Source organism: Monopterus albus, unplaced genomic scaffold, assembly GCF_001952655.1.
Source record: "Monopterus albus unplaced genomic scaffold, M_albus_1.0 scaffold12.1, whole genome shotgun sequence".
In the NCBI taxonomy this organism is placed as follows: domain Eukaryota; kingdom Metazoa; phylum Chordata; class Actinopteri; order Synbranchiformes; family Synbranchidae; genus Monopterus; species Monopterus albus.
The window spans coordinates 4,929,722-4,944,558 of NW_018127892.1; the positions used below are offsets into that span (position 1 = coordinate 4,929,722).

A 14,837-nucleotide genomic window follows, 5' to 3' on the forward strand; every position below is an offset into this window, starting at 1 on the left:
TTTTTTTGCATCAGAATTTCTCGTCGGCAACAACGAACCAAAGATGAAGGTAAACATGTCAGCTTTTAAAAAATGTTTTATTTTATTTAATTAATTTTTTTATTGTACAAGCCTCTATGGAGGTCAAGGTGATACTAAACACTGTGTCTCTGTGCCCATAGATGACGCGTATGATGATGTTGATTCTCTGCTGCCTTTTGATGGGTAATTAGTTCTTGAAATAAATATCAGAATATGTTCAACCTACATATTGTGACTCAAAAGTATAGATTTGAAAATCCTGACAGTAATTTTTTATTTAGGGTTTTACTTAAGCCTAATACAGACAATTGTACTGAACTGAATTATACTGAACTGCATCATAATATTTTTGTATCTGATCATTATTTTACAGGCTTCATATTTATGAAAAAGTCAGAGAAGGTATGTTTTGGTGACTGAAAATATTAAGATGACACACCAGCAGTGGTGTGAATTTACTCAAGTATTTAATACAGTAAGAAATTAGGTACTTATGTGCGGTTTTGAGGGAGGGAAATAAACTTTTAAAATTTTATTTGACAGCTATAATTACTAGTTACTCTGCAGATTACGGTTCAATTCATAAAAACACCACGCATTGTTAAACCACAGACTACAACAGTAATTTTGATTAATTTCTACTTTCTAAATAAAAGCCACATTTTCTTTTTCCCACAGACTGTGTCTATGAAAACTATCCACACTAATGCCAGTTTGAAGAGCACAGATCCGATTACTTCATCATTTTAATATATAATAATAGTTGTTATATGTATGTGTGTACTTTTTTCATTTTTGTCTTTGCTTTTTTTAACCTGTGGTTTTAGTTTTATTCTGTTTTTATTTTGTTGTGCACATCGGGGTCCACTGGGCTGGGGTCAAATTGCTTGTATTTTTCATAATAATAAGGTTTATGTTTATGCTTAATGATATTATAATAGTTGATGAATGTAGCCTGTCAGCACTTGTATTAATCATTTACTGTTTAAATTACTGTGCTTTTTAATTAAAAAACATAGGCTAATAAAAATCAAGTGATTTACGATTAATTAGGATTTTGGTGAATGGTGTAATGTTGCAACGTGTTCTAACAGCTACTTTAGCAGTGCTGACCTTCTGAACAGCGGAGAGTGCAATGGTGACATGCTTTGACGAATATACAGCATTATAGCTATTGACTGGAGGTGATCAATACATTGTGTGTGATTGATTCATTGGTGATTATGAATGATTACTCTGACTTTCTTAATCAGCAATAAAGATATATACAGTAATAATCGAGTGCGGTGACGTTTTATTTTAAATGATAAGTTAGCCTGTATTTATTATGAGAACTTCCCAATATCGAGTCGTTCAATTGCCCCCTCTTAATAGACAGTTGTACAGTCGCCAGGTCAGAATTTGTTTGATCCCTGATGGGATTACTGAGGGATTAAGGAGGAATCATCTGATCTCGGGTCTGTCGGAGGTCTGCTGCAGCTTTGTCGTGACAACCCCCGTTGTGCGTTTTCTCGCGAGAGGTCGCGAAGTTTCCGGTGTTGTGTATGTTCCTGGAAACATGGCGGCCAGCTTCCGCGGCCGTCCTATTCGGAGTCTTCGGATGCGGGGTAAGGGTGGAAAACGCGATTCTATGCTATCTGTATTAGTGGGATACTGCAAAAATAGATTTTCTCATGCAAGTGATGACCTTGGCGTGATCCTTTCTCATGTCCGCGGTATGTGTTTTTGACAGGTCGGAATGACAGCGGGGAAGAGAATGTACCGCTGGATCTGACCAGAGGTAAGCAGGGGCTTCATCACATCACCCTGAAAGTGATTATTGTTCAAAATGGATGAGGAGCATTTTTGCAAACACTAGCCCTATGAAAGGAAAATCAAGTTAGCTGGTGCGTTTGTCCTGTCATTGCTCTTGTCATTTCGTCAGTTTCTCCTTGCTGTTTTGTCAAAAACATTGCTAGCGATATCATAATAACAGGCGGTAGCTAGCTAACTAACTAGCTGAGTTAGCGTTAGCTAGCTGCCACAGCTAACGAGCCATGTCGACGCTTTCTTGTTTTGATTTGTGTGAGTGGGCAAGCCTGTTATTTGGCCAACCAGTCATAAGTGCTACAGTCATGCATTGGTCATTGCTGACTGTAGGAGACATCGTGTTTCAAGGCTGTTAGCTGATTAGCATTTAGACAGCACAGAATGCGCAGAGTGGCTTGACTAGTGCCACACTGGCACACAGCTGCACAGGCTAGATATATTTACTCATTCGACAGCAACTCTGCATACCAGTTTGTTTTCATGGAGCTCTGTACCTGTCTTTGGGACACAAGCACCCGCTGGCTTTATTGCAGCCGTGCAAATCAATTTTATTTTGTATCTGAAATGCCAAATGGGTGCGGCATATGTAGCCAACTGTATTTTAGTCCTGTTGAGGTGGTTAGAGGCCCCTAAATCAGGGATGGGGGACACCTAATGTTATCTGTCAGCTGTTTCATCGTGGATTTGCAGAATATACCCGTGTGTATGATATTGATCAACCTCAGGGTGTGTGTTTCATAACATTATAGTGGTTTGTCATCAGAGATTAGTACATAAAACTGAAGACTAAACCATGTCTGTGCCAAGGAGTTACAGATCATCAAGCGCAAAAGTTATGATTACTGTGACTATTGTATTTACAGATTCCCATCATTGCCCTGTTAATTAATGGGCCTTTGGCTGTACCTAATAGATCTGTGCAGCTCTGCAATACTAGTATAACTACAGTGCCTTGTTGTAACATGAGAGTGCTAACAGTTTTATATGGTATTTTTCTCTTATAAGAAAAAACATTTGTACATTTTGTATTCATTTAGGTGGAATAAAGTCAGTCCTTGCAAAGCACTCGGCAACAGTCCAGCATTTTCAAGCTCTTAAGTGTCTATTCATGTGTTTAAGTTATTGTTTTGACTGATATTATTATTTGACAATATTGTACATAATGTATTGAGCAGATGTACTTTTTTGTCTCTGTAGCATTTATCATTTTGTGGTAATGCTGAATTGGAAACTCTGTTTTAAAAACAATTAGCCTTTTTTCACAAGTGCCTAGCATTGTAATAAGCACATTGCAGTTGAAAGGAACAGAAAACAATAAACACTTCTCTGCTTAAGTCTTGCTTTTACTGTCTAGACCCTGTTTTGACTGTATACACCAAATTAGTTTGACCAGCTAAACCAACTTCCTTCCTGCAACATACCACCACGGTTCAGAGACTTATATTATGGCAATATACCTTAATGGCTGTCTTAGTTACATTGTATTTCCCTTTTTGTTTCCCTGTAGAACCATCAGAAAACTTCCGTGAAATACTTCAAAATGTGGCCAAACCGCACGGGGTCAGTAACATGCGAAAACTGGGCCATCTGAACAATTTCATAAAGGTAATGACTGTTGTCAAGTTGTGATGCATTTATCCCTGTGTTTTTATTGTTTGGGGCTGTGTTGAAAAGATCGAAAAGTAGTGAAAATGATAAAGTTGTGAGGTGGTTATCTCCCAGAAACCAACATGAAATCCTGTTAAAGCCACAGATACAAACAAACATGCAGCTTTTCAAAAAGGGAACTCACTGTTAAGATACCTGTAAAACTGACTGGCCATGCTCCCCTTCCTCTGTCATGTCACCGCTGAACTCTCCTTGATCCGTACCTCTTGGTGTTGCTGACAGCAAGCCTTGCTGTACCTGTCATTGTGATGCTGACAGTGAACGTAACAGGAGCTGTAGGGATGGGAAAGGTCTCTGACCTGCGTATCAAGAGCAGCTCTCTGACTTTGAAACTTGAGATTTTTATTGTCTGGTTATTGTTCTTATGAATCACAACAACAGTGTTTGTAGATCTGATTGTTTTTCTTAGTGTGGACATGGCCTGTGTCACTGACCGCTACAGGGTGTTTTTCTACCTTCCACCCAAGACGTACTGGCATAGTTTTGAGCCTTCCTGTTATTTAGAACAGAAATAACAGTGTGTAGAAAATGAATAAATGACTGGCAAAACTGAAAGCCAAGAACGAGGGGAAAGAACTTGCAGTTTCTTTTTTTTTTTGGCCACTATCACCTCACTGAGAAATGCTGAAGCAATTTACACAACTCTGCATTTCACCAGCTCTGGGCACTTATTCCCACTCTGATCGACCTGCTCTCTTAAACAACTTCTGACTGTGTGTCATGGACATATTTTAACCGATTGTCAGTGGTTGTGCAGACAATGCGTGCTGGCATTTAGTATACAGTGCAACTGGTACTGTAGCAGGCTGAAGGCTGAGTTGCGTCTTTAATCTGTACACCTAACTCTCTTGTTTACAACTGACAGTGGGTAAAAGCCATGACGTGTGTGTGTGTGTGTGTGTGTGTGTGTGTGTGTGTGCGCGCGCGCGCGCACATGTCTGTTAGAGCACAATGCCTCTGATTCCTTATAAGGGTTCCAGGAGGGTGACCTAATCCCCCCGGAGAATGTCACATGCCCTTTCCCCATCTCCTCTCTCCCCTCCTTCTGCCTGTTTGGGCTCTGACATCACAGCTGATTTAAAACAACCCCTTACTCTCCATGGCTGTGTTCATCCAACCCATCCTGCTCAGTCTCTTCTTCTGTTCTGCAGATAGGCATGGGTAAACTGAGCTACTGTGGTGGAGTAGCACTAGGGTGCCTCTAATAAGGGTGACAGCTCTAAAATGGCAGCATACTTTGGCCAAGTAACTCATTGCTTTGGGTTTTTAGACTGCCGGTAGCCTTGGCCTGCCAGTTGACATGGACCGTCGTTGAAGACTTATTGATTTTATAGTGAACTGCTTTTGTGTACATAAAAATTCAGTTTTGTATACACCAGCTGTGTGTGTTAATGATGGTGGCGGGACTGCTAAAAGTAGCCTTATAGTCAGGCTGTAGGTACAGTAGAAGAGTAGGACTACATTATTCAACCTTTTGCATACGTTTTTCTTCTGTTTTCATATATCCAGTACATATATTCATACAAATGCATGCACTCATAAAGAAATGGTAGAGGTGACACAAGTTGACACCCACTACTGGACATGTGAAGGTATTGGCCCCATGCTTTTGTAATAATAACCCCCACTTACCACTGGTGAATGTATAACATTATACATTCACCGTTCACCTGCTCCAAACAAGAAAGTTTGTAACAGACAAGAGGAAAAAACAATAAATATATGTGCATGGCTCCTGCAGCACCCTGCAGGAAAGTGGTGTGCTGTTGGATGGTCAGTTAGTTTGGTGCCTCTTTGACTCAAACACTTTTAAACAGTGAGCTTCTCTGGTGGAGGATGGTGCCATTTTGCAGTTGTTTTGCCTTAGTACTGCCATAATGCCTGTGCTAATAATGCAGTCCTGGTAAGTATGAGATGATTTATTTTTTGTTCTCTTTCTGTGTTATAGCTACTCTGCAGCATTGGTCACCGTGAGGAAAACTTTGGGTTTACACATGAAGAGATCATCATTTGGTAAGTGTCGTCAGCAACCAGTAGATACTGACAGTGCACAGTGTATTTTTTTTATTGACATTGGCTCCTTCTCCAATTCTTTGATTGTTATTTGTGCAGCCAAGTGAAACTGTTTGTTTGTGAGTCAGACACTCAGTTGAGATGTTTTGATCTGGATATTGAGTTTTTAATTGAAAAGCAGCAGAAACCAGGAATCATCATTCTTATGAAAGAGTTCAGGAAATAACAATAGTTTGTGGAGTCACTGTAGATCTTATGTTATGTCCATTTGGATTCAACTGTGTGTTTGATTTTTAACCCCTAGTCTGCGACTAGCTCTACTCAATGAGGCTAAGGAGGTGCGTGCTGCAGGGTTGCGGGCGCTCCGTTACCTCATTAGGGACACCAACGTGCTGCAGAAGGTCCTAAGACTACAGGTGGACTATCTGATAGCCAGGTGAGACCCCGCTTTATTCCACCTGTCAGGTGGTAACTGCTGTCTGCCTGGCTTTTCATGTTTTGGTCACTGGGAAATGTGTTATCTGCTGCAGCCATATTTAGTCTTCTCCTGTTGACACATTTATTTTTCTCTTACTGGCAGACTGTGGTAAACAGACAAGGACATGACTGATTATGCCTTTGTGTTGTTTTAGATGCATTGACATCCAGCAGAGCAACGAGGGGGAGAGGACTCAGGCTTTAAGACTGGTCCGAAAGGTAAGATAACATGCATTTTTTCACATTTGTGTTCCTCTGCATTCATTAACTAGTAGCCTCACTGTCAAGTCATGCATGGAATTTGCCCTCTGCCCTCACTGCTCAGTCTTAGCACCACTGGACAGATCATTAGGTTAGCAGCAGTGTCAGTGTGTGGGTGGTTTGCATGGGTCTGAAGGCGAGGTTATTTATAGCTCTGTAGTTTACTGTAAACTGTCTTCACACAGCCATACATAATCCTCGTGTTCATGTCATGACAAATAGCCCAGCCTCTTATCATAAATAATTACCTCTTTATCACTTATACTGTGCGTTCTGAGTTATGGGACCTTCAGAACAGATTCAGGTCCTATTTTTGCTGTTTAAAATTTGCGTCTTTAGAAGTGTCCCGAAAAGAAAATGCTTTTTAAATTTTTTTTTAAACCTCTGTTTGTTCAGACTTAAATTCTGGTTTTGAACCCTGGCCAACCCAGGGCCTTTCTGTGTGGAGTCTGCATGTTCTCCCTGTGCCTGCGTGGGTTCTATCCACGTGCTCCAGCTTTCTCCCACAGTTCAAAGACATGCAGCTTAGGTTGATTGGCGACTCTAAATTGTCCTTAGGAGTGAGTGTGTGTGGTGGTTTGTCTACAGCCCTGTTATAGACTAGCGACCTGTCCAGGTTGTTCCCCACCTCTCACCCAATGTCAGCTGGGAATGGCTCCAGCCCCCCACAATCCTATTCAGGAACAAGCGGTGTGTATATATAATGGATGGATGGATGTTCAGACTTACGCTTCTCTTCTCTCCATCCCTGCAGATTATCACTGTCAATGCGATGCTATTCCCCACCTCTGTTGCGAACTCTCTGATTGCTGTGGGCACTGATGGACTGCAGGAGAGAGACCGCATGGTCCGTGCAGCCATCGCCATCGTGTGTGAGCTAGGTAACTGGCCTTTTTCAGGAGCTGTCAGGAATGGCTATGCTAGTGCACAGAGGAACCTTGTAAAATACCTAATTGGTTATGAAGGAATAAACATTTCTTTGTTGCTTTCCTTGTTGTTCGTGCAGCCCTGAAGAACCCAGAGGTGGTAGCCAAACGCGGAGGCCTCAGCACTATTCTGAAGAGTGTGATTGACTGTCAGCTAAGTCGTATCAACGAAGCACTGATCACCACCATCCTCCATCTACTCAACCACCCACGTACCCGTCAGTATGTGCGTGTTGATGTCGAACTGGAGGTACACACACACACACACACACACACACACACACACACAGATATTGATTCAGAGAAAGCTGCTGTTTAGAAATAAGCCAGTGTTCTGGGAGTTATTCCAGTCTTGATGAGGAGCTGTAGGGTCTTCAGTAATCAGTTACATTTCTCTAAAGCCTCATTGTTTGTAAATGGGACAGAAGCATCCTATCATAACAGTCATAATATTGACATGGATCCATCATGTGATATCTTTAGCAGGTTAATTTTTCCTACCAGATTTGGGAACACTGCTTCCATTACATTTTCAGGAGCTAATAAAGAGAAGTAAAAGTCTGTTATCTTCTCTTCTTATCCATCTTTTGTTTCTGTCCTCCAGCAAATCCTCGCTCCTTTCACAGATTTTCACTACCGTCACAATGCAGACACGGCTGAAGGGCAACTCAAGTGAGTGTGTGTTGGGAGGTGTATGAAGAGTGTCACTGTTACAGTAGAAACAAAAAGATAGTGTTCTGGCATTTCCCTCTGTTTATTGTTTGCTCTGTTCCCATATTTGTAACGGCATGCCTTGAGAAAGTTTAGGGTTTGTACAGTGTTTTTTTTTTTGTGACATGCCCTTTGTTATCAGGACTGCTTCACTCCTCAATGACGCACGTGGATGTGAAGCAGGCTGAATCACACTAATGCTTTAACTCATTCTGAAAGATTTGCTTTTATATAACAAGATCTCTCATTGGTTCTCCTTGACTTCCTTCAGTGTTTTCCATTTGTGTAGTTTGATCTATTGTCCAGTGCTTTTTATTGCTCTATGAAAAGTGCCTCACAAAGATCATAATTATGTAGTGTATTGAACATAATATCCTTTTTATGCTTGTGTTTTCATGTTCACAGGGAGGACAGAGAGGCCCGTTTCTTGTCTAGTAGAATGGCCATCGTGGCAGCCTTCCGCTCCTGGTCTGGTAAGGGCTTAGGTGTAGTGATAAATGTAGTTCTTTAAGTATGGGAATAGATGTGTTTTTCTGATGAAGGCTTCATGAGTGAAATGTTTCCTTTTGTCTCCTTCTTTTACTCAGGGATTATCAACCTATGCAAGGCTGGAAACTCTGGAATCCAATCTTTAATTGGCTTGCTTAGCATACCAAATATGGAAGTTAGGGTGAGTATTAAAACAGCTGCATGCCAAAAAAAAGTCAGCGAGAATAAGGAAGTGTGTAGAAATAAAGGTAGTTTGTCTTTTGTTTGATTGAATCTTACCTGTGAGGTTTTTGTCCCATCATTTTAGTGTTGCTGTAGTTAAATGGAGAACTTCAAGGTAAACAGAAATTAAATGCACCAAACAGCCTTTCACTTGTGTCTGGGTGGAGCACAGAGTGAGATATGCTTGGTTCCTTTGAGTTCAGAGTGAAACAAAGGGTTTTAGAGCATTGTGTTGAACAGCATTAAGATTGGGATATTGGAAGTGCTCTCTCCAGTGCAGTTTAATGGACCTCTGCCATATCAAACATGCTGGTGTCTGATTGCTTAAATGTAATTTGCTCTGCAGAAAGGCTTGTTGGAGGTGTTATATGAGATATTCAGGCTCCCTGTGCCCATTGCAACTCAAGACTTCATGGAAGCCCTTCAGAGTGTTGGTGAGTGAACATCTATTGTGTCTTTTTTAAAATATTTTTTTCTAATACTTTTGCTGTGTATTTTATAAGATGGGACTTTGGTGTTATTGCATGCAGTATGTAATATTTTATTGTACTTTGGCTGCTTGGCCTTTTTGTGGTCATGAGAAAAAGCACATTCAAACGTCTTTTAGTAAAATCGCACACACAGACACCGTATGAGCTAATCTTTGCTTGTTATTACTTCAGACCCCACCAGGTTTCAGGACAGCTGGAGACTGTCTGATGGGTTTGTTGCTGCTGAGGCCAAAGTCATTCTGCCCCATCGGGCCCGCTCTAGGTGAGAGATGTATGAAAGAGTAGCAGTGAAAGAAGCTTACAGAATTTGCTGTCAGTTCAGTGAGTACATGAGCCACAAAATCATTTTTTTTCTGTTTGCCTCATTAGGCCTGATCTAATGGACAACTACTTGGCATTTGTCCTGTCTGCCTTTATCACCAGTGGCCTGTTAGAGGTGAGCTAATACACAGTTTATGTATTTTAACCATTTAAGGGCTGGTTTGTGTTACAACTGACACTACTCAACTAGTATGGCAAGAAATATTTAGCTTTTATAGTGTTAATGAATTTCAGTCATCATGGCCTCTCTGATTTCTGTTTCAGTTTGACATTACACATTTGTGTTGCATTACTGCACATCTGTTTATGGTGTGAATGTTGCTATTAAACTTTCTCTTTCTGACTCTTGTCACTGTAGGGTCTTGTTGAAGTTGTGACAAGTAGTGAGGATCAGCTTGCTGTCAGAGCCACCATCCTGTTGGGAGAGCTTCTACACATGGTAATATAAATATGTTTATGCTTGTGTGTCACTGCAAAAAGAGTAAGCCATGGAAGATTTGTGTATTTTGAGAAGCTGTGCACTGGACTTTAATTCTCAATGCATCTTTGCTCTTTCCTCCACCCACCCCTCTTGTTTAGGCAAACACCATCCTTCCTCATTCCCACAGTCACCACCTGCACTGCCTCCCCACCCTCATCAACATGGCTGCTTCATTTGACATCCCCCAGGAGAAACGGCTGTGAGCACACACACACACACACACACACACACACACACACATACATCTGTTTTCTTCTGTGACACTTCCAAAAATGGATTACAAACATGACATATTGTAAACACGTGTTAAAATTTACAAACCAAACATCCACCCATGTTATGTATGTTCCAGACGAGCAAGTGCAGCAGTCAACAATCTGAAGCGTTTTCACGAGAAGAAGAAGAAAGGTTTGAAACCACATAGTCTGTACCTAGACCACATCATCCGCAAGTCTGTGTCGTCACATAACCGCAGAGAGTCACACTCGCGTGCTCAGAGGGACATCTATGTCATTAAGGTAAACATCAGCATGCCTTTCAGATTCCAGATTTTGACTTAAGTTTATATAGTAAGGCAGTTTAGAGGAATACACTTTTCTTTCTTTTCTTTTTTGTATGTTCAGCACAAAGGGCGGGGGCCTTCTTTTTTATCTTTAGCACAAATCACCTTCAAAATCATCCTTTTTACATGTTATAGTATTTTCATCCAATAGTAACCTCAATTTTGTAAAGTTGGGACGATGTCAGTTTATGTAGTAAAAATGCTTCTTAAACCATAACATCTCATGTTGTCATTTCTCCATGTGTTAAATGCACCAAACACAGCCTGTGAATGAAGTAGCTTTGAGGTTATCAGAAGTCTCCTTTGAAAAATGTAGGCTTTCAGTGTTTGTGCTAGTCTGTGCAAAACACCTAAGAAGCTTTAAATCTTTACATTCTTATTTGTTTACACTGTTAAATTTGTTTATTTTTGTGTTTTGTGTTCAGGACACAGAAGAAGCGCTGATGATGAATCTGAGAGACAGTCTCATTCTCAACCACAAGCAGAACCTGGAGTGGAACTGGTTGCTCATCACCACCATCCTCAAGGTCAGGCTGTTTCCATGTGGCACTCAAGTAGCAGAGACTTTTTTTTCCCCCTCACTAATGTTTAACTGGTGTTCTTCTTTCCCAGTGGCCAAATGTAAATCTCAGGAACAACAAAGATGAACAGATGCACAAGTAAGGCCCCTTCATATCACCAAATCCCACTGCAACATTTTAATTAGCGTTGTGTGCTTTTCTTATGTTGTTTTAAATACTTTGTTTTCTGTGTGATGCAGGTTTGTGCGAAGGCTGCTGTACTTTTTTAAGCCCAGTAGTAAATTGTACGCGGGGCTGGCGCTGGATCACGTAAAGGCCAGACAACTCACTGTGGTTGGATGTCAGTTTGTTGAGTTCCTCATGGATTCGGATGAGGTTAGAAAAACATGCATGAACACACAAACACACATGTTCCTGTTTCACTTGTTGGCATTTTCGAGCTTGTTGAACCTCGCTCTCTCTCTTGCCCTTGTCACCAGGATGGCCAGGGATATCTGGAGGACCTGGTGAGGGACATGGTGTCATGGCTGTCCTCGTCCTCGGGGCTGAAGCCCGAGCGCTGTCTGCAGAGTAACGGCCTGCTCACCACACTTAGCCAACACTACTTCCTCTTCCTGGGGACGCTCTCTGCACACCCCCAGGGGGTCAAACTGCTGGAGAAATGTGGCTTGTTTCAGTGGTGAGTGAAGAGAAAAATCTGACAGCTTATCTGAGCTTTCCCAGGCCCATAGAAAGTAAGAAGGGCGTGCTTGTTCATTTGATGTAACAGTTGCACGGCACATTTGATGATGGTCAGCTCTTTATAACATCTACACTAATTTTCCATGTTTGTAGCCTGCTGAGTCTGTGCTCTGTGAAGAACCAGGATGCAGTGCTGAAACTTGCTGTATCCACACTGGACTACAGCAGAGACGGTCTGGCCAGAGTGATCCTCTCCAAGATTCTCACTGCTGCTACTGATGTAAGACTTCCATGAGAACAAGACAGATAGACATGCAAACATAAAAACACATCTGTCCTATTTATCTTTGTCCCCAAAACTGCAAGTAGTTAAATTCTGGAAGCTGTAGTTCCATTTTTGCAATTGAAGAATAGGAATATAAGAATATGCTGCAAACCAGTGACTCTCTACATGTGCTATAATAACCATGCCCCCTCTTCCTCCCACAATGCTGTTTCTCACTGAGCAGACATGCAGGCTGTATGCCACCAAACACCTCCGTGTGCTGCTGCGTGCAGGAGTGGAATTCTTCAGTAGCTGGGGCATGGAGCTGCTGGTCACACAGCTTCATGACCACAACAAGGCTGTGTCCATGGAGGCCCTGGACATACTGGATGAGGCCTGCGAGGACAAGGTGACCGATGGGAATGCACGCATCATTCAGAGTACTGTCAGTGCAGTAGAACTGAAGAGCTGTTTGTCACGTTAGGGTTTGTTCTTCACTTGCCAGAGCAGAAAAGTGACACTTTTTTTTACTTGAAAAGAGGCAGTGTTGAAATACTAAAGTGTGAAATGACTGTTCGATTGAGTGACTAGTTGTATTCTATGCCAGCGTTCCTGCTGTCTGTCTTATGTTGTGCTGCTTCACAGGCCAACCTTCATGCTCTAATCCAACTGAAACCAGCTCTATCTCACCTGGCAGACAAAGGCCTTCTGCTGCTCCTCAGGTGAGTGCTAACGTGACAGCACTGCTTATAAGACACGGCTTTCAGTCTTTTATGCAGTCCAGAAACATTACATGCCTTCTCTAAAGCACTGTTTTTCTGCTGGTCAGGTTCCTCTCTATTCCTAAAGGCTTCTCCTACCTCAATGAGAGGGGTTACGTCAGCAAACAGCTGGATAAATGGCAGAAGGTATTATCACAGCATTGGCAGGCAGCAAAATAAACTGTGCAATCTGTTTAAATTTAATTGGCTACTAACATTATGATAAGACCACAAATTAGAAGAGGTTTTAATTTTACTCTCTGACCTAAATGTCTTTTGGATTGCAGGAATATAACCTTAAGTATGTGGACCTGATAGAGGAGCAGCTCAACGAAGCACTAACAACCTACCGCAAACCGGTTGATGGAGACAACTACGTCAGACGCAGCAACCAAAGGTGAGAAGCTGGAGTGTGTCATCTCGTGACGAGTGGCAGGATACACCACAGTGTTTGTGACTGCTGTCGTTGGTTATGTTTCCAGGTTACAAAGACCAAATGTCTATCTTCCTGTGCACTTGTACGGTCAGTTGGTCCATGATAAGACAGGCTGTCACCTGTTGGAAGCTCAGGTAAAATCTTCAGGGCATTTTTTGGTTTCATCCTTTTCATTTTCTACTTTCATTACTGTGCAGAGTAGTGTTTTGTCTTGATTTATCAGCCTTCCTATCTAATGTCTGTTTTTTTGTGTGTGTGTTTTCTTCAGAGCGTGGTTCCTGACCTCAGCTACACGGTTCGCTCCCCGATGCTGGACACCTGGGAGGGCATTAAACAGCTGAAGGCTGCTCTCTGGGCACTGGTCAGTAACACTTGCTATCAGTTTATATCAAGTACTTACCCTGACACTATGAAAATATAATAATAGATTCAATGAGATGGCTCTGATGGTGCGTGCTGGTTTCCATGCAGGGCAACATTGGCTCTTCAAACTGGGGTCTGAATCTCCTGCAGGAGGAGAATGCCATTCCTGACATCCTCGCATTGGCTCAGCACTGTGAAGTGCTGTCAGTACGAGGGTAAGCCTGTATTCACACGCCTGTACAATTATACATGGAGGTATTTCACTTCTAAGGCTTATCATTTAAAAATTCACTGAAGTACATTGGTTTAAAGAGACCTTCTCCTAGATCTGATGTCCCCTGTGCATTTTAAAGTGGTGGTAAGGATGGCTAAAAATATAGCCACAATTTTTTTTCAAGTATTTTGAAATAATTTAACACCAACCCAACAGTGACATGGGGGAACTAGTGTGCTTGTTCAGCCTCAAGAATTTATTTATATTTCACCCTTGTGAGATTTCCTGCCAAAGCAGGATGTTTATTGCTGAATTATGAATGTAGTCTGTTTCACTGTGTTGAGCTGAAATATGTCTCCAATAAAACAAATCAAGCAGCAGTGTATATTTATCAAAGTTACTAACTCCTCTCTTCTGTCCACAGGACTAGTGTTTATGTTCTGGGTGTGATCGCTAAGACCAGGCAGGGTTGTGAAGTGCTGAAGCAGTATGGTTGGGATGCAGTGAGACATAGTCGCAGGACGCTGTGGCCTGTTACTCCTGACGAGGTCGACACGCAGCTGACCTCTGAACTCTCCTCAGTGCCGAGCACGCTCAGTCTGAACTCTGAATCTACCAGCTCACGCCACAACAGTGAGAGCGAGTCTCAGCCAAGTACGCAGCACTTAATTTTGTCTGTGCTTTATTGCCAACATTTGTAGAGTACAGGGAAGCTCTGATAGTTATATGTAAGAAGCTGCACTGTCACAGTAATCAGGTATTTGTGGTGGCAGTTATGATAAGCACTAGTCCTTATATGTTATTGCAGTATTTTCTTAATTCACTCTTTGTGCTTTAGACATGTACATCCTGGATGATGACAAGTGCGACGTTCTGGACCAGTCAGACGAGTCTTTCTATCTACACCCCAAGCCAGTCAAGGACCGCAGCCCCTTTACAATCCTGGCCTCCACTCGCTTTGTTCGCACTCGCTTCCTCAACTCTCTGTCCCTCCCCAGCAAGAAGTTGCGCTCCACCAGCGACCCTAAGACTCCAGCAGGCTCTCGCACACCTACTGATCTCAATACAGGGAGTATGAGGCGGAACAGGACAGTGACAGAGCCCTCTGTCTACAGCCCAAACCAGGGGGACGTCTTTATCTCTG

The 14,837-nt window shown here is 42.1% G+C and overlaps 1 protein-coding gene across 1 annotated transcript in view; it reads left to right on the top strand.

Annotated features, from left to right (window-relative positions):
- Positions 1-1,503: 1,503 nt before the first annotated feature.
- Positions 1,504-14,837, top strand: part of LOC109954828 (rapamycin-insensitive companion of mTOR) — a 17,942-nt gene continuing 4,608 nt past the window's right edge. Inside the window, exons 1-31 of the mRNA XM_020590430.1 lie at positions 1,504-1,628; positions 1,754-1,801; positions 3,338-3,435; positions 5,447-5,511; positions 5,816-5,947; positions 6,144-6,207; positions 7,004-7,130; positions 7,256-7,425; positions 7,780-7,847; positions 8,292-8,359; positions 8,474-8,556; positions 8,944-9,031; positions 9,260-9,350; positions 9,458-9,524; positions 9,768-9,848; positions 9,989-10,089; positions 10,243-10,408; positions 10,878-10,979; positions 11,065-11,111; positions 11,213-11,348; positions 11,453-11,652; positions 11,808-11,934; positions 12,164-12,328; positions 12,565-12,641; positions 12,749-12,827; positions 12,968-13,077; positions 13,163-13,250; positions 13,385-13,477; positions 13,588-13,694; positions 14,118-14,347; positions 14,532-14,830. Coding sequence (XP_020446086.1) covers positions 1,580-1,628; positions 1,754-1,801; positions 3,338-3,435; positions 5,447-5,511; positions 5,816-5,947; positions 6,144-6,207; positions 7,004-7,130; positions 7,256-7,425; positions 7,780-7,847; positions 8,292-8,359; positions 8,474-8,556; positions 8,944-9,031; positions 9,260-9,350; positions 9,458-9,524; positions 9,768-9,848; positions 9,989-10,089; positions 10,243-10,408; positions 10,878-10,979; positions 11,065-11,111; positions 11,213-11,348; positions 11,453-11,652; positions 11,808-11,934; positions 12,164-12,328; positions 12,565-12,641; positions 12,749-12,827; positions 12,968-13,077; positions 13,163-13,250; positions 13,385-13,477; positions 13,588-13,694; positions 14,118-14,347; positions 14,532-14,830 — 3,426 coding nt within the window. The 5' untranslated portion in view covers positions 1,504-1,579. The remainder of the gene's footprint in view (positions 1,629-1,753; positions 1,802-3,337; positions 3,436-5,446; positions 5,512-5,815; positions 5,948-6,143; positions 6,208-7,003; positions 7,131-7,255; positions 7,426-7,779; positions 7,848-8,291; positions 8,360-8,473; positions 8,557-8,943; positions 9,032-9,259; positions 9,351-9,457; positions 9,525-9,767; positions 9,849-9,988; positions 10,090-10,242; positions 10,409-10,877; positions 10,980-11,064; positions 11,112-11,212; positions 11,349-11,452; positions 11,653-11,807; positions 11,935-12,163; positions 12,329-12,564; positions 12,642-12,748; positions 12,828-12,967; positions 13,078-13,162; positions 13,251-13,384; positions 13,478-13,587; positions 13,695-14,117; positions 14,348-14,531; positions 14,831-14,837) is intronic.